Source organism: Helianthus annuus, chromosome 1 (assembly GCF_002127325.2).
Source record: "Helianthus annuus cultivar XRQ/B chromosome 1, HanXRQr2.0-SUNRISE, whole genome shotgun sequence".
Classification (NCBI taxonomy): Eukaryota; Viridiplantae; Streptophyta; class Magnoliopsida; order Asterales; family Asteraceae; genus Helianthus; species Helianthus annuus.
The window spans coordinates 136,473,633-136,492,289 of NC_035433.2; the positions used below are offsets into that span (position 1 = coordinate 136,473,633).

General features: G+C 35.3%; 1 protein-coding gene across 1 annotated transcript; it reads left to right on the top strand.

Moving 5' to 3' along the window:
* The first annotated feature begins 16,415 nt into the window (after positions 1 to 16,415).
* On the top strand, positions 16,416 to 17,773 carry LOC110879709 (casparian strip membrane protein 1). Its single transcript, XM_022128227.2, has 3 exons — positions 16,416 to 16,772; positions 16,916 to 17,039; positions 17,429 to 17,773. The coding sequence occupies exons 1-3, from the start codon at positions 16,480 to 16,482 to the stop codon at positions 17,633 to 17,635; spliced, it is 624 nt and encodes a 207-aa protein (XP_021983919.1). The 5' UTR covers positions 16,416 to 16,479; the 3' UTR covers positions 17,636 to 17,773.
* The last annotated feature ends 884 nt before the right edge of the window (positions 17,774 to 18,657 follow it).

Consider the following 18,657-nt stretch of genomic DNA (forward strand, 5'->3'; position numbering starts at 1 on the left):
AATGAAATGTCAAATGTGATAAACGATCTCACTAAAGATGTGACGATAGGCTCAGCTAGACTAGTAGATTTGCGATAACGATACAAATATAAATGAAAAAGCCTAGTTCTAGTGGGAAACATAGTTGAAAGCATAGTACTTAGTTTTGTCCTTCTTGACTGTGTGCCTGCTCAGTAATCGCTGATTGTCGAAAGACATAAAACTGGTTAAGTTTGTGAACTTTCACTACTTTGCTGAAAAGTCGCTGTGATTGTGCATTTCATTTTGCAAAGATTTAAACTTGTTTGATTTCTTTATTTTGTTTAAGCATCGGACATCCTCTGCGTATACGTGAGTATCGACCTGGATGTTGTTGCCTAAACGTTCTGCTTTATTTTCTTTGGTGTTTCGTTTAAGCTTTGGACCTCCTCTGCGTATACGGAAGTATCGACCTGGTGGTTAAAGCCTAAACAACTTCAACTTGTTTTATTTTCTTATTTTGTTTAAACATTGGACTTTCTCTGCGTATACGGAAGTATCGACCTGATTGTTAATGTTTAAACATTCTGCTTTGTTTTCGCACAAATCACAGTTGATGAAAGTTTAAAGGCATTACTTGAGTTAGTGTATTGCATGATGAGGGGATATGCTGAGATCGTGGGGTCCATAAGAACTTAGTGCATAATTAATATACCTTAACGTATCGGTAAGCATTTCGAAAGTTTTTCGATTGAGCTTAAGTGGACAACAATATCGTCAATCAACGTGAATCGTTTAGAACTTAAAATGAAATAAGCTTAACGGTGCGTGTGATGTGTCTCAAATACTGATATGATCCTCTTACACAAACTCACAAAAATATGTTTGTACATATTTCATTTCCGCATTTAATTTCTGTTTTTGCATTTATGTTTCATATTTTGAAAAATCCAAAAAGATTTTTGACAACTGATATTGAAAAGCTGATATTCAAAATCTCAAAGGCTAAACATGATGAACAGACGGTTTGGTTAATTGGTTTGAAATGTTTAAGATAATTCATTAATTTGAATTAGAAATTGGAATGTTTCAAATTTTATCAGTTTTAAATGTGAAAATTCTCAAATGTTTAGCTGATTCATTAAGTTGAATCACAATATTGTTTGTTATAATTGTGTGGTTGAGATGTGCAGGTTTTGAATTTGTTGCTACGAAAAGCCAGACTACGATCCCGACAGCTGAGTCTAAGGGGGAGTCTGAAGACGAGCTCAACACTAAAGGAGCTTGTATCTGAAAAGCAAGGCGTCGATCCCAAAAGCACGGAAGCTTGACGAAAGGGGGAGCCTGAAGATTCTGAAGAAAATACAGATCCTCTGGGATTCTGTTCGAGCAAGAGTATTTGAAGACTCTCACTAAAGATTCCGTCAACATCCAAGGGGGAGTTTGTTAGTGCAGTTGTCTGTCGACTACATCTTCGTTCGAGTCTTAAAGAGAGAGAAAGTCAAGTCGCTACGAGTTTCGCTACGAGATTGGCTACGGCAATATCCAAGGGGGAGATTGTTGGTGCACTTAATGTCTATCGCCTTCGTCAATCCGAGTTGTAGTGAAAAGCCGGAAGAAAGCGAAGCGCATAACGTTATATCTAGTTAGAAATGGCAAGGTGGCAAACTTGTAATTAATGTGAATGTTCATTAAGTTGCCTTGACCATATAAATAGGGTGTTATGTCATAGAGATTTTAGAGTTCTTGGAGATTTTAGTAGAAGACTTGGAGAGGAGACTTTCTAGAGAGAGAAAGTAGAGAGAGAAAGTAATTGTAAACGAGATTCTTGTACCGTACACGTCAATTCTTGTAATGGATTCTCGTTAGTAGTACGTTATCGTGTGTTCGGTCACGTACGTTCACGGATTCCGCACGTGAAACGTTCGTTACGCAATCGAACGGTCACAAAACCGGTCTTACAGATCGGCTAGCAAGTGGCCCACACTTGAAAATTTCATGAAGTATGGTATTGAACGAGGTGATGTTCGATCGAACGAGCTGTTTGATAACATTACTCATTGGATCATGAGATACTATGCTTCAACACTTAATCGATTTTCAACTCATTCGACGAATTGGAATGTAAACCGATCGAGCATGTTGTTCGATCAAGTGACATCCTGCTGAGGACTACTACTGAAGTTCCTAACCGATCGGTTAAGCCGGCCGATCGAACAGACCGTTCGATCGATCGACCTGAAAGGTAATGACACTCCAGTGTTCTCAAATATTACAACGAAAACTTTAAAAGGTCAAACCATCATACACAAACACATCCTACTCAAAGGAAGAAACAATCCACTCGAACAGTCCAGCCGATCGAGCCTACCGGCCGATCGAATAGGTTGTCCGGACGGACTGTCCAACTGAACGAACAACCCGTTCGATCGAACCTACTGTTCGATCGACCAGGTTTTACCCATCTTCACTTGTTTCCATTTTACGTGTTGCTCGTCGTTATGCTATCGAACTATTCAGGCTAACCCTACTCCCAAGCGCTCCCTTCAATCCATCAATCAATCGCTGTGAGTATACTCGAACCCGTTTTGCTTTAGCACTTTTGGGTGTTACATGTGTTACTTATCAAAATCACAATCGATCACACTACTCAATTATTATATACGCTAGCCGTTATGCATGTATTACGTGACTAAATGAATGCTTGTTGATTGTGTTTACACGTGGAATGCTGTCTACCTGCCTTAACGACGTAGTACTATATTTTGAACTCAGCACCCGTTCACACGGGGGTTGTTAAGGACAATTACTTGCATGGATTGCAGTGGTAATCATGTATTGCGAACCGTCTCGGACGGTCAACCCGCAGTCATTGGTATCGATAGATCCATGTCGATAATTAACATGCTTCGTTTTCCTCTGTGTACGTGCTGGTTATGCGTAAACTATTCGAACTCTATATGCTATTATCAAACTTGTATGCTCACCTTTACATTATATGTATTGACTTTATTTTAACGTATGTGACAGGTGTTTAAGATGTTTGCTTGCTAGGAAAGCGAGACTAGAATAAAGCTCTAGAGCCCCCCAACAAATAGTTGTCTGTCAGGAACAAGCGTCTAGAGCATAGTTGTCTGTAGATCTTGTCCGACCGGGTCTTTAGAAGCAGAAACAATATTTATTCTATTTTATTTAAATCTGAGTTGTCGGAACAGAATTACTTGACTAGTTGTTATCTGTAATAATGTATTGTATTATTTGGGATACGGTATGGGACGTATCATTTAACTGAATAGTATTAATAGTTGTTGTGGAAACTTCTGGACAATCTGTTTCGCTCAATGCCATGCCCCGATGATTCCGCCATCGGGTAGGGTGTGACATCTGACCATTTTGACCGTGAATAATGTTCCTTTTTTACTTTCCCATACGTAGAAGATCTTGTATGTTCGATTCCTACCCTTTGTCTCCATCAACATCCAAACCACCAATATCAACCTCCAAAGCTTTCAATATATATATATATATATATATATATATATATATATATATATATATATATATAGAGAGAGAGAGAGAGAGAGAAAAGAACAGAGATGAATCAGCTTATATTGAAAACAAATCACAATTGATGTGTGGATTTTATTCTGTAGGATAGATGATTGTATTATGATGTGAGTTTGAACTATTTAAATAAAGGATGCGGACTTGCCTCGCCTAAAGATAAAGTGTGAACCACAGCTCAGGGCCGTTCCAACCTTTTGGAGGCCCGAGGCAAAATTAAATTTTAGGGCCCTTTTTTATTATTATAAACGATACTCATTTATCCGTGTTTGGAACCAAACAAAAATCTAGCACAACTATAACATAGAGTGGTTTTCTTGTATAAGAAATCAAACAAATCTAAAACAATAATTTTTTACTAATATTAATAGTTAGCATATAAATTTTCTTTTAATTTGAGGCCTTATTTTTTGGAGGCCCTAGACCAAGTCATGGGTTACTTATACTATAGGTCCGGCTTTGCCACTGCTAGCACTTATCTGCTGGTTTTTGTGGAAGAGCCGTTATGTGTTGGTGTTTAAAAGATCGAGTTATTGGCGGTCGAAAATTAAAATCTTTTTTAGGATTAAGCACAGGTCGATGTGGAGTTCGTTGTTACGGGAGAAGGGGCATGACTCTCTAGTTGAGTGCATTTTAATTCCTTGGTAAAATTATGCTGAACGGATTTCTAATCCATTTTGAAAAGAAAGTGTGGTGCCATAAGAAAATGTGATACTGTTCTTTATAAGATAGACAAAATAGGAAAAAATATTCACAACAAATATATAGTTAACTAAGTTGGACCAGTACTTTAGTACGTGTCATCTTGAATGATTTGGACTCAGCACCCGTTCACACGGGGGTTGTTAAGGACAATTACTTGCATGGATTACAGTGGTAATCATGTATTGCGAACCGTCTCGGACGGTCAACCCGTAGTCATTGGTATCGATAGATCCATGTCGATAATTAACATGTTTCGTTTTCCTCTGTGTACGTGTTGGTTATGCGTAAACTATTCGAACTCTATATGCTATTATCAAACTTGTATGCTCACCTTTACATTATATGTATTGACTTTATTTTAACGTATGTGACAGGTGTTTAAGATGTTTGCTTGCTAGGAAAGCGAGGCTAGAATAAAGCTCTAGAGCCCCCCAACAAATAGTTGTCTGTCAGAAACAAGCGTCTAGAGCATAGTTGTCTGTAGATCTTGTCCGCCCGGGTCTTTAGAAGCAGAAACAATATTTATTCTATTTTATTTAAATCTGAGTTGTCGGAACATAATTACTTGACTAGTTGTTATCTGTAATAATGTATTGTATTATTTGGGATACGGTATGGGACGTATCATTTAACTGAATAGTATTAATAGTTGTTGTGGAAACTTCTGGACAATCTGTTTCGCTCAGTGTCATGCCCCGATGATTCCGCCATCGGGTGGGGTGTGACATCTGACCATTTTGACCGTGAATAATGTTCCTTTTTTACTTTCCCATACGTAGAAGATCTTGTATGTTCGATTCCTACCCTTTGTCTCCATCAACATCCAAACCACCAATACCAACCTCCAAAGCTTTCAATATATATATATATATATATATATATATATATATATATATATATATAGGGGGCTGTTAGAATGAGAACCACCCCGAGTTGTAAGAACCGCGAGAACCACACCAACCGGGTCGCCGTTTACCATAATTTTTTTTTACAACTAGATGTGTGCATTATAAACACATCCGTAAAAAAAAAAAATTTTAACGCCGCGGCCGAGGGGGTAGTTTTTTACACCACAAGTTTGGTGTTTTTTTTTTGTTTTCTTTTTTTTTTACACCAAACTTGTGGTGTAAAAAACTACCCCCTCGGCCGCGGCGTTTAAAAACTTTTTTTTACGGATGTGTTTATAATGCACACATCTAGTTGTAAAAAAAAATCATGGTAAACGGCGACCCGGATGGTGTGGTTCTCGCGGTTCTTACAACTCGGGGTGGTTCTCATTCTAGCGGCCCCCTATATATATAGAATTGCGCTAAAATAAGAACCACCTCGAGTTGTAAGAACCGCGAGAACTTTTTGTTCCGGACCGAGGTGGACCAAATTTTTTTTTTCATAAACGTAGATGCATGTATAATAAACACATTTGTAAAAAAAATTCAAAAAAAAAAATGTCGTGTGTGTAGTTTTGAGCACCACAAGTTTGTGTTTACGGTACCCGTAAATTTTCCGGTTAGATTTACGGTACCCGTAAACACAAACTTGTGGTGCTCAAAACTACACACACGACATGTTTTTTTTTTTTGAATTTTTTTTTTACAAATGTGTTTATAATACACGCAACTACGTTTTTGAAAAAAAAAAATTTGGTCCACCTCGCCCCGCACGGTGTAGTTCTCACGGTTCTTACAACTCGAGGTGGTTCTCATTTTAGCGGTCCCATATATATATATATATATATATATAGAGAGAGAGAGAGAAAAGAACAGAGATGAATTTGAAAACAAATCACAATTGATGTGTGGATTTTATTCTGTAGGATAGATGATTGTATTACGATGTGAGTTTGAACGATTTAAATAAAGGATGCGGACTTGCCTCGCCTAAAGATAAAGTGTGAACCACAGCTCAGGGCCGTTCCAACCTTTTGGAGGCCCGAGGCAAAATTAAATTTTAGGGCCCTTTTTTATTATTATAAACGATACTCATTTATCCGTGTTTGGAACCAAATAAAAATCTAGCACAACTATAACATAGAGTGGTTTTCTTGTATAAGAAATCAAACAAATCTAAAACAATAAGTTTTTACTAATATTAATAGTTAGCATATAAATTTTCTTTTAATTTGAGGCTTTATTTTTTGGAGGCCCTAGACCAAATCATGGGTTACTTATACTATAGGTCCGGCTTTGCCACTGCTAGCACTTATCTGCTGGTTTTTGTGGAAGACCCGTTATGTGTTGGTGTTTAAAAGATCGAGTTATTCACGGTCGAAAATTAAAATCTTTTTTAGGATTAAGCACAGGTCGATGTGGAGTTCGTTGTTACGGGAGAAGGGGCATGACTCTCTAGTTGAGTGCATTTTAATTCCTTGGTAAAATTCTGCTGAACGGATTTCTAATCCATTTTAAAAAGAAAGTGTGGTGCCATAAGAAAATGTGATACTGTTCTTTATAAGATAGACAAAATAGGAAAAAATATTCACAACAAATATATAGTTAACTAAGTTGGACGAGTACTTTAGTACGTGTCATCTGGAATGATTTGGTCTATATACAAGATCTATTTTCTACTTTATTTATTTATGTGTGAAATTTCTCAAGTATATACTTTTTTTTTCTTTTATATGACCTACCTTCATTATAATTAAACAAAGTGTTTTAAGTTAGTGCATTCAAACAATCTTCATGAACACAAATATCAAGTGGACACGATGAACTTTTCACATGCTCCGTGACTATAAAGTTTAAACTTGATTGAGATGGATATTGATGTATAGAGATATATCGAAAATTATAATCAATCTCATGATATTTTACACTAATATATAGTATGTTGTATTTAAGACTGTATGTTATATAACATAAAGATACAACTGAAAATTACATGGTAGAACCAATTGGTTTTACATGTTCTGAGTGAAATTAGAGATCACGTTATGACATATCTTTTTGTATTATATTAAGGAAATAATAAAGATATGATAGGGGTTTAGTTGGCTAAGTATCCCCTTTTAGACCAAGTGGAGTAGAGGAAACCCATATACTTCATTCTACTTTCTTCACCCATTGATTAACAAACTCTCTCCGGCCCATTTCTTCTAATCTTCAAACTCTCACCGGCCCATTTCTTCTATTTGAGCCAACTCTCTAGATCCTCATTTACACGCTTTCTCTCTCTAGTCTCTAAAATGGAAGGTGATCCAACCACAATCAGCATTTCCAAGTTGTAGACGTACATGTGCAATGTTCTTGTCGCGTCACACAGAGAATTTCCAACTAGTTCTCTACATATCCAAAAACCCAATTAAGATTACGCAGAATACTTAAGTAAATTCCAACAGAGTAAAAGTGTATATAGTTTAACCAATCATATTCATGTTATCATCAAAACAAACTTAATCGCCCAAAAACATCAACATGCATCAAGAAAGAAAGATTGTATGATTTTTAATCCTTGATTTTCCATTCTCAATTTTAGAATTCATGCATCTCTTTTTAGACTTCTCCTATCATTTCTCCCCAATCAACACAATAGGAACTTAACTTTTGACCAAATAAGCTAATTAACCCTTCTTGTGACAATGTTTTTACAACTACATAATGACAAAATTATACATATTTAGGCAGGAATACTAAGTACAGAGTTAATTGCATAAATGGTCATGTAGTTTACCTATATTGCAAGTTTTTTACTTAACTTTAAAATAGACGGCTACCATTAGGGCTGCAAATGAATTAAACGTTCAATGAAAAGTTCGTTTGTATTCTTTCGCTTAATAAGTTAAATGAAGGAACATGAATAGAGGCAGTGTTCGTTAATTTATGTTCGTAAACGTTCGGTAACGTATTTGTTTATTTAAATACTTTAAAATTCCGACGAAGATAATTTTTCAATAAGTATCAGTGCATTATATATTATGTTCATGAACATCAGGGGCGGATCCCGCCCACATTTGCGAGGACCCAGGAACCCAGTGCATTTGGAAAAAATGAAAAAAATTAGTGGGAACCTTATAAAATTTAGAAAAAAGTAGTGAATTAAAGAGAATTAACAAAAGGAACCCACTAGAATAAAATCCTGGATCCGCCACTAATGAACATTTTTTGTTTACATTTGTTTTTCATTTGTGTTCATGAACATTCGTCACCTAAAATTAACAAACAAACACAAACGAACATGAAAACGTCCATTTTCTTAACGAACAGACACGAATATAAAATCTCGTTCGATAAGCGTTCATTAGCAGCTCGTGAACACATGAATTTCCTTAACAAACCAAAATGAACAAGCTCAAATTCGTTTGGTTTATTTTCAGCCCTAGCTGAATAAGTATGAATCTTCTAAAAATTTCTTATGAATACACGATGGAGGGAACGAGGCCCATTTAGGAGTATACTTACGGGCTCGCTGCATCTCGTAGTCAAAGGAAAAGTGGCCTTAAAAAAAATAACTTTTTTTTTTTTTTTTGTAAAATAGAATAGGAATAAGTGAAAACACATGGTGAGTTGAGTTGTCATCTTTGGTTAACAAGACCTATTTTTACTTTATTTAATTTAGAGTAAACTGCCATTTTGGTCTATGTGGTTTGGGCAGTTTTGCCATTTTAGTCCAAATCTCAAACTTTTTAAATCTGGGTCCCTGTGGTTTGCATTTTGTTGCCATTTTAGTCCAAATCTCAAAAACTCTCATTTTTAATTGTTTCAACATCTCTTTTTTGTCTTTATCTTTTGTCCATTTAATTTTCATTAAAACAATTTTCATTAAAATTAATAATTGTCATCTTCACCACCGCTGTTGATACTGAATCATTAAAACCTATAAAATGCATAAACAACGATCCTTGAAAATTCCCAAATCCCATTCAATATTCAAAAAAACTAAATCATGGAAACCCCAATTCAGAACTCACTGGAGTTATATTTGAGTACCCCAGAGTGTGGCTTGTACAAGCAATGCATATAAGACTAAAAGATCATCACAAAATTAAAGCCTGGAACAAATGATTTCGTTTACAATAGCATCAATTTTAGTTGTAGCAAATTAAACGTCACCGATCTCGGTCACATATGAGACATCTTCACCGCCGCTACTTGTCATCTTCAGTACTTATTCTTTGCCCAAACCATCTAACTCGGAACATAACCGCCATCTACCACCATCGTCTGCCACCGTGGGCGACCTTTGTCACTCGACACTCGTTATACGCTAACCCTAGCGTTTCCAGATCTGTTAAGTTTCAGATCGCCGGAGGTGTAGTTCCGTTTCCAGATCTGTAACTTTCCGTTGAACGGTGGTGTTTGGGAGAGAGGAGAGAAAGTGAGAAGAAAGAGACAGAGGGGTGTTAGAGAGAGAGAGAGAGCGCGGTGGCCGGTTGGGTGAAGGGTACGGGTGATGGCCGGAGGGTGACCTCTGGTGACGGCGGCGGAGGTGGTGGTGTGTGAGTCCATGGCGGAGGTGGTGGGAATGAGAGGGAGTGATCAGTGGGGTTTTTTGAGTTAGGGTAGATTTGGGGAAGAAGATGGCCTTTTATAGGGTGGTTGTAAATGACGAAATTACCCCTATGCAAAAGGACAAAACTTGAGGGTTTAATTAAGGGAATCTGGTCTGATTTCACTTTTGGACTAAAATGGCAACAAAATGCAAACCACAGGGATCCAGATTTAAAAAGTTTGAGATTTGGACTAAAATGGCAAAACTGCCCAAACCACAGGGACCAAAATGACAGTTTACTCTTTAATTTATTTATTAAATCTGAAAATTTTAAAAGTATATCTACTTTATACATATAATCTACCTTTTATTTTTTAAGCGAAGTGACATGCAAACCATCTTAACGAACACATATATAAAGCGCTTAAAGTAATATTTTGTTTATCATGGTTTTTTTTTTTTTTTAAAATAAAAAAAATAAGCATGTTGTATATAGTTTATATATAATATAAGAATGAAGATAAAAATACTTTACAAAGCAAAACCACATAGTTTTCCATGTAATAATGACATTTGAGATCATCTTATTGTATATCTTTTTATTATAACTAGTTTATAGTGACAACATGAATAACGCTATGAACAAAAAGAAATCAAATAGAGCCGGATAAGACCCATCCGATGGCCGGATACTTTAGTGCCATAATTTCATCACAAAATTGAATTGCATTCTATAAAAAAGTTTTGTTAATGCTCAAAGCATAACTCATTAACTTTAGTTCACTACAAAACATTGTACAATTTATTGTCATCATTTAACAAATTATATTACTTAAAGATCATAAATAAAAAGAAGGCTCAACTTGGTAATAGCATATACAAAGCCATACTCAGGGGCGGCCCTGGGTGGGCGGAGAGGACCATCGTCCAGAGCATTTGTTTTCCGAGAGACACATTCTTCTTAACACACCAAGTTATTGATAGACTCATTTTCAAATCAATCTTAAACTTTATAACTTAGCACATTAGGTTTAGCCAAATACCCATTTGATTTAAAAAATAAATAAATAAAACAATATCCTTTCTTTGGGCGGCAATTGGTAAACTACTGTTTCTAACCTATTACAAAGAATCAATGTATTTATCCCTCTTATATTCCTCATCAAAAACAATTTCATGCAGTTGGCCACTATACGTACTAAGAATTACCTCTCCTGTTGAAGCTATTATACAAAATTTATAAGACCACCTACATCAAGGTAAAACGTTAGCGTAATAGCAAAAGACTAAAATACCAAGTAACCTTTTTGTTATTTCTTGTCTATTCCAGACAAAGGTATTGACCATAATGCCATTTAGTTTGGTCAACACCATGAGCTTTGAGCACTTCGCATGCATGTTATATGTTTCGGAAGCGCCATTGCCAACCACATTGGCTATATAATGACTCATACTAGAATCAACAAAACTCTATGGATGGATTGATCACCACAACCAGCAGAGAGTTCAACATCTAAACATAATTCATGGCGAATATACATGATTAGTACTTAAGCGAGTACACAAAAAAAGAAGAAATATATACGAACAGAAGGACATAAGTATATAAAAGAAGCACAACCTATTGCAAGCTCCAAAAATGTGTAATATGCTAACTACCCACTATCCTCTTCTTTGACCCATGTAAATATAGTAAACAAACACTTAAAAATAAATAAAACTAGTATTAAGAACCCCCGCGTTGCGGCGGGGGCGAGCACTAATGCCACACTACTGCCAACGACCATCGACACAGAAGTTGCGGTGTTATGCGAAGAAATTAAACCGAAACGTAAAACATGAAATAAAATAACTAAGTTGATCTAGGACTCGCGCGTTACGATGAACCCGCGTCTATTTTTCCTGTTTGACAGGTTCATCGTAATCTATATATACAAACCATAATGCATACATTACAACAACCATTGCATCAATATGTTGCAAATTATATTTATACAAGATTTAGACCAAATTAAGTAGATTATTATAAATAATAATAATTTACAAATAAAACAACACAACTTTGAATGAATCAAACCGATTGAATATGGTAAGATAATGAAAACATTACTTGATTAGGGTACAACCACTTAAGTACAACTTACAACCATACATGCATACAAAACAGATTGAACTTGGTAAGATAATGAAACCGATTGAATAATGAAACCATTATTTGATTAGAGTACAACCACTTAAGCACAATTTACAACCATACATGCATACAAAACAGATTGAATTTGGTAAGGTAATGAAACTATTATTTGATTAAGGTACAACCACTTAAACACAACTTACAACCAATATTTGATTAAGGTACAACCATTTAAACACAACTTACAACCAAACATGCATACAAATGTTTCAAACTAATAGTATATAAAAGTATATAAATAACTTTTATAAGATCTATAATGTTACCAACTTGTTGTGTTTTGTACGTTATATATAATTTTGAAAAAAAAAACCCCAAGCTTAAGGTACAACTCTAGTGTTTTGTAAGTTATATATAATTTTTGAAAAAAAAAAAAAAAAAAACCCAAGCTTAAGATACAACTCTACTAAACACTAACATTTTTTTTGGGAAACCCCCAAAGCTTAAGGTATAACTATACTAAATACCAACATGTTAGTAATTTATAATATGTAAATAACATGAATAAACATGTAGAAAAGTAGCATGCAAAGATACGTGCATGCTTCTTCCAAATCAAAGCTAGGCACGTATCAACTCGCTCCGGCCCATTTCTTCTATTTGAGCCAACTCTCTAGATCCTCATTTACACGCCTTCTCTCTCTAAAATAGAAGGTGATCCAACCACAATCAACATTACCGAGTTGTAGACGTACATGTACAACGTTCTTGTCGCGTCACACAGAGAATTTCCAACTAGTTCTCTATGTTGAAAATATATTTAATCAAACAATAAATTAATATATTTATTAATTACCGAGTTATCAGCCAAACCAGTTTGTTCCAACTTGATCAAACTTATTAAAGAAAGGTAGAAGGAGAGTGTCCCGTTATCGGATGAATTTAAAGAACGCGCAAAATAAAAAACCAACCTGGCGATTGAGAACGAAGATTCTTGAACGAAAAAAACCTTGAACTGCACGGATGACTCCTGTCCTTAAAGGATTTTACGCGCTCGTATTGCTGTGAGCTGCAGCGTAAACTCCCAGGATTTAATGCAGAACTGATCTGGTATTCCAACTGCAATGGAAACCAGAAAACGCAGAAGCTGGAGAGAAAACTCGAACACACAGGTGGGAGGAGAGAAGGCTGCGAAAATTAGAGTGCGTGAATGGGTAGCAGGAGGCTTTTATTTATAGGTGATCCAACCACAATCAACATTACCGAGTTGTAGACGTACATGTACAACGTTCTTGTCGCGTCACACAGAGAATTTCCAACTAGTTCTCTATGTTGAAAATGTATTTAATCAAACAATAAATTAATATATTTATTAATTACCGAGTTATCAGCCAAACCAGTTTGTTCCAACTTGATCAAACTGATTAAAGAAAGGTAGAAGGAGAGTGTCCCGTTATCGGACGAATTTAAAGAACGCGCAAAATAAAAAACCAACCTGGCGATTGAGAACGAAGATTCTTGAACGAAAAAAACCTTGAACTGCACGGATGAATCCTGTCCTTAAAGGATTTTACGCGCTCGTATTGCTGTGAGCTGCAGCGTAAACTCCCAGGATTTAATGCAGAACTGATCTGGTATTCCAACAGCAATGGAAACCAGAAAACGCAGAAGCTGGAGAGAAAACTCGAACACACAGGTGGGAGGAGAGAAGGCTGCGAAAATTAGAGTGCATGAATGGGTAGCAGGAGGCTTTTATTTATAGGTTATGATTCACCAAAGAATGAGAAAAAAGGGGAGTGGGATAACCATCCATAACCAATTCGTATGACTGAATACATATCCCATACGAATTCGGTTGCTGGATATACATAAAAGCTCCTCGCGAAGTGCGAAGTGCGCCTCGAACGCGGCCATTCGCGAGCTCGCGGCTCGGCTCGGCGCGCGTGTGGGCTTCAACCACTTCTCAACCCATTTAACACTATGGAGGCCCATAAGGAATAATCCCTTATAAACCACTCAAAGTTCACTCCCTCCACCGATGTGGGATGGAGAAAACATACCAACTTGTATGTTTACCTCTTTAATATTTCCAACACTCTACATATCCGAAAACCCAATTAAGATTATGCAAAATACTTAAGTAAATTCTAACAGAGTAAAAGTGTATTAACATCAAAGGAGTGTTTTTTTTTACATAAGACGATTATATAGTTTAACCAATCATATTCATGTAATCATCAGAAGAAACTTGATCACCCAAAAACATCAACATGCATCAAGAAAGAAAGATTGTATGTTTTTTAATCCTTGATTTTCCATTCTCAATTTTAGAATTCATGCATCCGAATCTCTTTTTAGAACTTCTCCTATCATTTCTCCCCAATCAACACAATAGGAACTTAACTTTTGACCAAATAAGCTAATTAACCCTTCTTTTGACAATGTTTTTACAACTACATGACAAAACTACACATATTTAGGCAGGAATACTAAGTTCAGGGATTACAATCAAATACAAAGACTCCTTATTGTAAGAAGGGTACAAAGGTTTAGGATTTTTAGGTGGTGGTGGGTGTTTATGAATTTTTTTAGGTTTTTGAGGGGTGAGGTGGGGGGGGGGGGGGGGTAGTAAAAGTGTATATAACATCAAAGGAGGTGTTTTTTTTTTTACATAAGACCATTATATAGTTTAACCAATCATATCCATGTAATCATCAGAAGAAACTTGATCACCCAAAAACATCAACATGCATCAAGAAAGAAAGATTGTATGATTTTTAATCCTTGATTTTCCATTCTCAATTTTAGAATTCATGCATCCGCATCTCTTTTTAGAACTTCTCCTATCATTTCTCCCCAATCAACACAATAGGAACTTAACTTTTGACCAAATAAGCTAATTAACCCTTCTTTTGACAATGTTTTTACAACTAATGACAAAACTACACATATTTAGGCAGGAATACTAAGTTCAGGGATTACAATCAAATACAAAGACTCCTTATTATAAGAAGGGTACAAAGGTTTAGGATTTTTAGGTGGTGGTGGGTGTTTATGAATTTTTTTAGGTTTTTGAGGGGTGAGGGGGGGGGGGGTTAGGTTTTTTGGTGAGCTATAGTTTTTTTTTTTTTTTTTTTTGTTGTGTGCGGGGGGTTTAGGTTTTTTGGTGGTGGTGGGGTGAGGGGTTTAGGTTTTGGGTGGTGGTGGTGTAGTGGGTTTAGGTTTTAGGTTATTGGACACTTATCACTCTATAAATCATTCTTACACTTTTTACAAATAGAAGTCTTTGTAGAATAACTTAATCCCTAAGTTCAGAGTAACTGCATAAACGGCCATGTAGTTTACCTATATTGCAAGATTTTTACCTAACTTTAAAATAGACGGCTACGATTAGGGCTGCAAACGAATCAAACGTTCAGCGAACAGCTCGTGAACCGTTTAACGAAAAGTTCGTTTGTGTTCTTTCGTTTAATAAATTAAATGAAGGAACATGAATAGAGGTATTGTTCATTCATTTATGTTCGTAGACGTTCGGTAACATATTTGTTTATTTAAATACTTCAAAATTCCGACAAAGAAAATTTTCAATAAGTATCACTGCATTATATATTATGTTCATGAGCATTTTTTGTGTACGTTTGTTTTCCATTTGTGTTCATGAACATTAGTTTGTGTTCATGAACGTTCGTTTCCTAAAATTAATAAACAAACACAAACGAGCATGAACACATCCATTTCCTTAAAGAGCATACACGAATATTAAATCTCGTTTGATAAGCGTTCAGGAATAGTCCGTAAACACATAAATTTCCTTAACAAACCAAAATGAACAAGCTCAAATTCGTTTTGTTTATTTTCAGCCCTAGCTGAATAAGTATGAATCTTTAAAAATTTCTTATGAATACACGATGGAGGGAAGGAGGCCCATTTAGGAGTATACTTACGGGCTCGCTGCATCTCCTAGTCAAAGGAAAAGTGGCCTAAAAATATAACTTTTTTTATAAAATAGACAAATAGGAACAAGTGAAAACACATGGTGAGTTGAGTTGTCATCTTTGGTTAACAAGACCCATTTTTACTTTATTTAATTTACTTATTATATCTGAAAATTTTAAAAGTATATCTACTTTATACATATAAGATTATAATCTACCTTTTTTTTCAAGCGAAGTGACCCGCAAACCATCTTAATGAACACATATATAAAGCGCGTTCCATGACTAAAGTAATATTTTGTTTATCATGGTGTTTTTTCAAAAAAAAAAATAATAATAATAAATAAGCATGTTGTATTTAGTACAACTAATTTACAAACATTTGAATAAAAAATAGTTTATATATAATATAAGAATGAAGATAAAAATACTTTACAAAGCAAAACCACATAGTTTTACATGTAATGTATGACATTTGAGATCATCTTATTGTATATCTTTATATGATAATAAGAAATTAAATTTATAATAGGGGTTTAGTTGGCTAAGTATTCCTTTTTGGACCCAGTGGAGTAGTAGAGGAAACCCATCAACTTCATTATACTCTCTTCACTAATTGTTTAACCAACTCTTCATTCATTTCAAACTATTTATACATTCTTTCATTAAACCATTCTTCACACCATCTTTCAACCCCTCTAGTTTGTTCTTCTTCTCTCTCTAGATCCACATTTACACACTCTTTCTCTCTCTAAAATGGAAGGTGATTCGACAACAATCAACATTACCGAGACACCCAAGGAAAGGAAGGGAAAGGCGCCGCTATTGGCCACCCCACCGGCCTCGAGTACCATCAAGCCAGTGGTTCAAAAGGCTCCAAAAGGAGGGTACAAAAGAGGTTTAGCCATATTTGATGTGATCTTAAGGATAGCCGGCATTGCTACAGCTTTAGGAGCCGCGATAGCCATGGGTTCCACGGATCAAACTCTTCCATTCTTCACTCAATTCTTTCAATTCAAAGCCGAGTTTGATGACTTGCCAACTTTTACGTAAGTCGAATCAAAATATATTAGAAAGAAATATTTTTTTGTTACTTTTTTGGAATTTGACATATCCTTTAGGGATTTTTGGTCTTTGAAATTCAATTTTGTACTTGGTTTTAACTTTTAAGTTGATGTCGTATGCATGACAGGTTTTTTGTGATCGCTAACAGCATAACCGCCGCTTACCTAGCCCTTACGATCCCTATCTCCATCGTATGCATTGTTCGCCCACATCTGGTGACCCCAAGGGTCGTCCTCGTCTTTCTTGATAGCGTAAGATGACTTAAATATTCTAAATTTATTTCCTTTGCATCACGTAACCAAGAGTAGGAAATCAACAGTGACGGACCTATGAATTTTTTTTTTTGTGATGTCACATTTTGAGTATGTATGATAAATTGGGGTCAGTTTGTGTATTACACAAGTCATGCACATGCAAATGGATATTTATTTTCTTTTTATACAAGTTATGTTACCCATTAAATAAATATAAATATAAATATTTAACTAAGCATATCCTTTACCAAATTCTTAAACGACCGGAAAATTACATAAAAATGACAGGTAAACGTGCAACAAGCTGTGCCACAACCCCTTTTAAATTATTTATCCAAGCAAATTAATCATTTGGTCATATATAATCTCTATGGTTTCCATTGCAGGTGATGGTTGCTCTAACCACCGCGGCTGCAGGTGGAGCGGCGTCCATAGTTTACTTGGCACATAACGGAAACTCGGATGCAAACTGGCCGGCAATCTGTCAGCAATTCAACGATTTTTGTCAAGCGGTTAGCGGAGCAGTCGTGGCATCTTTCCTGACGGTTGTCGTCCTCATGTTCTTGGTCATCTTATCTGCATTTGCTCTTTAGAAACATGATTTTGCTTCATGGTTGTTTGATTTTCATATACCCAATTTGTGTTTCAATATATTGATCGATCGATGGAGGTGTGAATTGAAATGGTTGTAAAGTTGTTTGTCAATGGCACTGATCTAGTTTAAATTGTTATTAAAATAGTAACACGTTTTAAACTTTAATGATATGCTAAAATGTGTTTTTTCATGATAAAGAGTATTAATAAATATATTAAATTATTTTAAAATCTTATATTTTATATAACACGCCTAACATAATCAACTTATGAAATTACAAAATAAACAAATGCGAACAATGAACTCTCTTTTAACTTACGGAATTCTTTTTCATTTAGTATATTTATCAAGTTCGGTTTGATTATTTGGTCAAAACCAAATACTTACCCTATGTTTCAGTGTTTATATAGGGTAAGGATAGTGTAAAAAGAGCCTAAAGTGTGAGAAGTGTATTATAACACTATATATAATACTATATAACACCATATAAACAACGTATAACAGTATGTAACACCATATAATAGCATATAACACTATGTAACACTATATATCATTATATAACAAATATAACACTATACATCTATCATAGACATGCTATCAGACAAACTATAGTGTTATATTTGTTATATAATGATATATAGTGTTACATAGTGTTATATGGTATTATATGGTGTTACATATTGTTATATGGTGTTATATAGTATTATATATAGTGTTATAATACACTTCTCACACTTTGAGCACTTTTTACAGGATCCTCTACCTAGGTTTTCATATCTTATTATTTTTAGTAAAAAATAGTTCTGTTTTTTTTTTTTTCTGCATAGGTGTATATGGGTCATATAAGTATATACTTATCGTATAGCTAACATTCACTTGAAAACTATATGGACTCGTATAAGTATGTACAAGTTATATAAGAGGCTCGTATTATCTTATATGGGTAGTATACACGTGTGGGTACATGTAAGGGTGTCAAAAATAAGTTTTAACGTGTGCGGATAGCTTAAACTCACATAA

Bases quoted from the DNA above. Each gene is read 5' to 3' on its own strand.
- LOC110879709 (XM_022128227.2), top strand. From the start codon at position 16,480: ATGGAAGGTGATTCGACAACAATCAACATTACCGAGACACCCAAGGAA. The intron at 16,773-16,915 runs GTAAGTCGAATC...TATGCATGACAG, and splicing joins GATGACTTGCCAACTTTTAC to GTTTTTTGTGATCGCTAACA. The intron at 17,040-17,428 runs GTAAGATGACTT...TTTCCATTGCAG, and splicing joins TCCTCGTCTTTCTTGATAGC to GTGATGGTTGCTCTAACCAC.